This window comes from Xyrauchen texanus, chromosome 4 (assembly GCF_025860055.1).
Source record: "Xyrauchen texanus isolate HMW12.3.18 chromosome 4, RBS_HiC_50CHRs, whole genome shotgun sequence".
NCBI lineage: Eukaryota > Metazoa > Chordata > Actinopteri > Cypriniformes > Catostomidae > Xyrauchen > Xyrauchen texanus.
In genome coordinates this window covers 47,145,234-47,151,233 of record NC_068279.1, presented here as the reverse complement: position 1 = coordinate 47,151,233, position 6,000 = coordinate 47,145,234, and the positions used below count along the sequence as shown (strand labels likewise).

Sequence of the window (6,000 nt, the reverse complement as noted above, 5' to 3'; positions counted from 1 at the left end):
ACCTCTTCCAATGGAGTGAGCATCATCTCCTCTTCCTACTTGTGACAATGGCCTACGAAACACAAATATACATTTCTCCCAGAACGCCTCCTTCATTCTGTCATCAGCAAAGTCCTAGAGGACAAGGAAACAGTTCTGTTTATTGCGCCGAAATTCCCAATCAGTCCTGGCTTCCAGAGATGATAGAGGTATTGGGCAGCCTTCTGTGGGAAATATCACTGAGGAGGGGCCTCCTCTCTTAGGCGCAAGGCATGATTTGGCATCCCGAGCTGTGGAACCTGCACGTATGGCCTCTGAACGGAGCACATCAAACCAGACGGAATTGGCTCAGTTGGTGATAAACAAAATCTTACCGGCTAGAGCACCGTCCACAAGAAGCCTCTATGCACTAAAATGGCAGGTGTTTGCAAACTGGTGCTCTTCATGTAGCGAAGACCCAGTGAATTGCTCCATAGCTGAGATTCTTTTATTCCTTCAAGAGTAATTAGACGCTGGTCTTACCCCATCAACGCTTAAAGATAATGTAGAGATTATTTCTGCATTTCTATAGGCAGACTTGATCTGATCATAAAATTCCTTAGAGGAGCAAGGTGAGTGCATCCCCTCACCCTGCTATGTTGCTGACATGTGACCAAAATCTAGTGCTGAAGGCACTCACGAGCTCCCTGTTCAAGCCATTGGAATCTGTTGAGTTGTGTGTGCAACCGCAGGATATAACACATCCACTTTTAGGTATTCCACTTTTGAAGTTAGGCTGTAGCTAAGATGTGAAAGCTTTAATCTGAAAAAAACATATACACATTTCATTTAAAAAAAATTTTTTTTTTACATTTAAACCAGTGATTCATTTTGGTGCTTATTCCCCAGAATTCTACATGGTAACTCTTCACATGAAATGGGAAAGTCATTATTAATGTATTATGTCCATAAAAAAATTTTTTTTGTCTTTGGGAGCATTTATTGAAGGTTTTATTATTTTGCCAGATAGATCCTCAGTGTGTTGTTACAAGGACGACACAAGATGTTCCACAAGTTGTCCAGATGATGTCAGCCTTTCACAATCCATTCCTCTATTGACAAATCTGTGCATTTATACTCTACACAGCTCTGCATTTATGCTTTATTGATAACCCAGATAGTCATGATACGAGTTTTGAATGTTTATATTTCAAATGTTTAGCAGTTTTATCACCCATTTAGGGTACAAGGAAACATCCTGTTTGATGTCTTATTTTAACTTTTTCACCATCAGATGATACTGACAACTGAATGTAAACTGACAGCCTAAATCAAAAGTAGTTCCTATTCTGTTCGGTGTTAGTGTACTATTTCAAATCAATTAGTTAAAGGGATAGTTCACCCCAAAATGAGAATTCTCTCATCATTTACTCACCCTCATGCCATTCCAGATGTGTATGACCTTCTGTCCTAGAAGAATATCTCAGCAAGTGAATGGAGAACAAAAGCTCCAATAAACACAAATGCAGCATAAAAGTAATTCATAAGACTCCAGTGGCTAAATCCATGTCTTCTGAAGAGATATGATAGGTGTGGTTGAGAAACAGATCCATTTTATTGTGATTTTTTACGATACATCTCCACTTTCACATTCTTCTTCTTTTGTTTTTGGCAATTCACATTCTTTGTGCCGCCACCTATTTGGCAGGGGGGAAAATGGACTTACCTATTGATCCGTTTCTGACCTACACTTATCAAATAGCTTCAGAAGACATTATTTAACCTCTGGTGTCACATGGATTACTTTTACGCTGCCTTTATGTCCTTTTTGTTTTCATCACCGTTCACTTGCATTGTATGGACCTACAGAGCTGAAATATTTTTCTAAAAATCTTCATTTGTGTTCAGCAGAACAGCTGAGATTCTTATATTCCTTCATGAGCGATTAGCCGCTGGTCTTACCCCATCAACGCTTAAGGGTTATGTAGCGATTATTTCTGCGTTTCATTCCCCAGAGGCAGGTTCCTCTATAGGCAGACATGATCTGATCGTAAAATTCCTTAGAGGAGCAAGGTAACAGCTCCCCCTCACCCTATTATGGTGCCAACTTGGGACCAAAATCTAGTGCTGAAGGCACTCACAAGCCCCTGTTCGAGCCATTGGAATCTGTTGAGTTGTGTGTGCAACTGCACTCCTGTTAGGATTCGCCTAGGCGGTGTCGACTGACAGCTGATGTCTGGAGTTTGGACCAGGTCTTTCAAAGGCTACAATTAAACCTTGAAAAGGCCATTTGTCTAAGGTTTTATCAACACCTTTCAGGGCTCAGGTGGTCCATCTGCAAGCCTTCTGTCCCCCACCATTTTATTCAGATGAAGAGCAGTCTATGCATTTGTTATGCCCTGTGCAGGCATTATGCACATGCTGCCAGAGGTCACACGAAGGCATATCCATCTCCAAACAAAGGCTCCCTCACTGGATTGTTGATGCAATCGCCCTTGTTTACTAAACTAGAGGCATTGCCTCTACATGGGCATTGACAAATGGTGTGTCCTTACAAGACAAATGTCTGGCAGCAGGCTGGTGTTCACAAAACACATTTGTGAGGTTTTACAACCTGGACGTGGCATCTATCTCTTCATAAGTCCTCTCTGTTTAGAACGCTTTTTCTATGTATATCCAACGGGTATGTCAAAACCATCTGTTATGGGTAGGCTACCAGTTATAATTAATACAGCCACCAATATGTAAGCTGTGCTTATAATACCCACTCTTAAGTCACAAGCACTCCCCATAAAAATAAAAACCTACTTTTTCAAACAGGGTTCAGCAGAAGAAAGTCACACACATCTGGGATGACATGAGGGTGAGTAAATGATGACAGAATTTTCATTTTGGGGTGAACTATTCCTTTAATACCCTTTTAAGAGAAAGATCCATTCTATTGCATGATGGATATTTCCACATGTACATTGTGAAACGGACAAAGTGTCAATGTAAATAAGTAGTTACTGTAAATGATCAGATGTTTTAAAATGACTCTCACTTTTGAAACTGCATTTGTAATTGTGTCACATTATGCTGATTTCATGTTTGCTAAGGGATGACAATTAGATCTGTACAAAAGTCTCTACTGTACCACAAAACCTGGATTTCAGAACCATGGAAATATGCTATAGTTTGTGAGAGTGTGTATGTGTATACATACTCTATCTTTTTGCACAAATATCTTACACAAGATATACACAATACATGATTTTCAACACCTTCTGCATCACTTCCTCCCCAAAACAGCTAGTGCAAAGGAGATAGCACCCAAATTCTACCACTTCCCTAATATAAATGGAAGAATTTATTTACACGGTGTAGTTACTATATACAATTCAGTGACATGATCAAAACCAACCACAACAACAGAAACAACTACAGGCCACTGTTTTGAAAATCTGACCTGCCAGTCATTTAAACTGCCATTTCAAAAAAGTAATTAGTGTACCACTGTTACAAACGTTGGAAGCACATTTTGTAGGGAGGAAATACCTATCAGCATGTGCTGCCAGTGTGTGTAACATATTTAGTGGCTTTCCAAATAGTAGGATTTTGATTAATTGTTCATTTTTATTTAATTCACTGATTCTTCCATTGATCATTTAATATTTACGCCAGCAGTTAGCAAAAAATTTGTGTCTTTCAAGTTAAGAGTGAGTCATTCAATCATTGACTCAAAACAGAAAAAACACAGAATTGTTCACAACTGAAACTATGGAGCAAGAATTATTTTTTGTTATGGCTGTAGGCCAGAGGCACAGCAGCACTTGTGCTCATGTGCTTTAAGGAATATCCTGAGTTCAATACAAGTTAAAGGGATAGTTCACCCAAAAAAGAAAATTCTCTCATCATTTACTCACCCTCATGATATCATGTGTGACTTTCTTCAGCAGAATTCACATTTAAAGACAAATAGAATGTGAATGAGACTTTTTAATGGTTTAATCTCAGAAATAAGCTATTTTAAATCAAAATGTAAGAAATGTGAAGCTTATAATTTTATAAAAGCACTTATTAAACATTCGTCTGTTAAAACCTAGCTATTATTTGAGCTGTAAAGTGGTAGAAATCGTAATTTTTAGAGTCGTTTTAGGGTTTTGGGGTTTGTTTACATTATCATGGCTACGTAAAATTGCTATAACTCTACAGAGAAAGTTTTAGTAAAATCACGTTAACATGCAGATTGTTTATGTCTTCTAACAATACTTTTGAAACAGTGAGTATTTGAACATTGTTTATGTCTTCTAACAATACTTTTGAAACAGTGAGTATTTGAACATTTACAGATTGACCTTTCATTCACTTCCATTGTGTCACTGCATCCTACATTTTTTTTTTTTTTTTTTTTTTTGCGGTAATCAAATATTGAATTGAACCCGGAATATTAATTGAATTGTCATTTGTCTATTTTCGTTTGTTCTCTTTACACATGGTGGCAGTAGACCACTTAGGCACTCGATGGGCACTCAAGAGTCTTCACTAGCTCTGATCTTCATCTCACACTGCTGGAGGGCTGTTCTTACGATTTCATCGCCCCTCAGTGAACTCTCTGTGAGCTGCACTCCCCCGCGTGATGCCGAATCACTTCACTTTCATTGCGGAACTTACTCCCACAGCGCGTCAGTTTTTCGAAAGTTGCTTTCACTAAAGTCATTAATTTGTCTTAATATTCTATTTTGCTAATAAATATGAGTATTTATCGATCGAAATCAGCACTACAACCCGAATTGAAAGCGTGCAGGATCTCTCGCCTACGACATGTGACATTCCTGTATATATTTTTCGGATTTCTCTTGCGTGAGTAAGCGATTTTTTGAAATAGCAATTGTTGATTTTATTATTGTTTTTATAATTGTTTTAAAGTTTCACCAAAAAGTATGTGAACGCTGAAACCACACTTAAATATGTATGAATGGCATTAGATAGCAAAATACCAAACTAAGTGGCATTTACAAACATATTTTCTCATAACTTGCCTACTTAACTATTCTGTCATTTTTTTCTTTTTTTCATGTAGCCTACTTGCAATCACTAATACTTAAGATTATTATTAGTGGATGTAAAGTCAGTTCCCCTCAAGTTCACACAGGTGTCCTTGGACATGTTGCTCTAACGCGGGGGAGACAGGCTTTCTTCATTTTGAACAGTGTATATACGCTGTTTTAACTGTGTTTTGGTTAACTGTTTAGCTTGGAAGTGCTGTCTTTGTTTAAATTAACTGACACCTGGTTTGACATGTTGTCATCTATAATTCTTATTATAATTTGGAACCAGTCCCTGATAAACAGAGATAAATACATTTAGTACAGATTCTGAAATTATTCTTAGATGATTTTTGATTGATCCCATTAGGATTGGATTATCATTTTTTTGTGTGTTTGTTGTTATCATTGGATATTTTCTGCTAACTTATGTCTTTTCCATTACATTCACATGTATGACACAGTGGCTGAACATTCAGGGGCGTTCAGCATAGAGACTCTGCATCCCAGAGTTTTTAAAGCACCCGTGGAAGGCTCACATTTCGGTCATCAGGTTTGTCATTTTGGCCCAGCTCAAGGAGACAGGTGAGAGGATTTGTGTTTAATAAATTTTCATTTGTGACAAGTCACTGTCTTTGGGAGCTGAAAGCTGATGTGGGTGGGTAGTTGACTGATAACATGAACATGATTGTGTTTTTATTTTTTTGCATCACATTTTTAGGTAAAAATTTTCAATGTTGAAATTCTCAGATCCCAGCTAAAAATACAGTCATCTATGAGTAAGCTATTTGTTGGCTGCAGTGGTGGATTTAGGCAGGGGTGGCGGCACCGTCCCCCAGTCAACAACTTTGGGGGTGTGTTGAAGCGGGTTTCGCCTAGAGATTCAAAATGTCAAATATGAGTTTGATTTGTGACTCAGTGACTGTTGACTGGAAAAGGATGAAGTTTTGTTTGGGAGCCTTTCAGCAATTAACTTCTCCCTGAATCATCATGTGTAGACTTTAACACTACTGTG

The 6,000-nt window shown here is 38.1% G+C and overlaps 1 protein-coding gene across 1 annotated transcript in view; it reads left to right on the top strand.

Annotated features, from left to right (window-relative positions):
* The first annotated feature begins 4,616 nt into the window (after window positions 1–4,616).
* The window catches only part of LOC127637985 (integrin alpha-X-like), a 41,395-nt gene continuing 40,011 nt past the window's right edge, over window positions 4,617–6,000 (top strand). Inside the window, exons 1-2 of the mRNA XM_052119329.1 lie at window positions 4,617–4,800; window positions 5,450–5,570. Of these exons, the coding sequence (XP_051975289.1) occupies window positions 4,692–4,800; window positions 5,450–5,570 (230 nt within the window). The 5' untranslated portion in view covers window positions 4,617–4,691. The remainder of the gene's footprint in view (window positions 4,801–5,449; window positions 5,571–6,000) is intronic.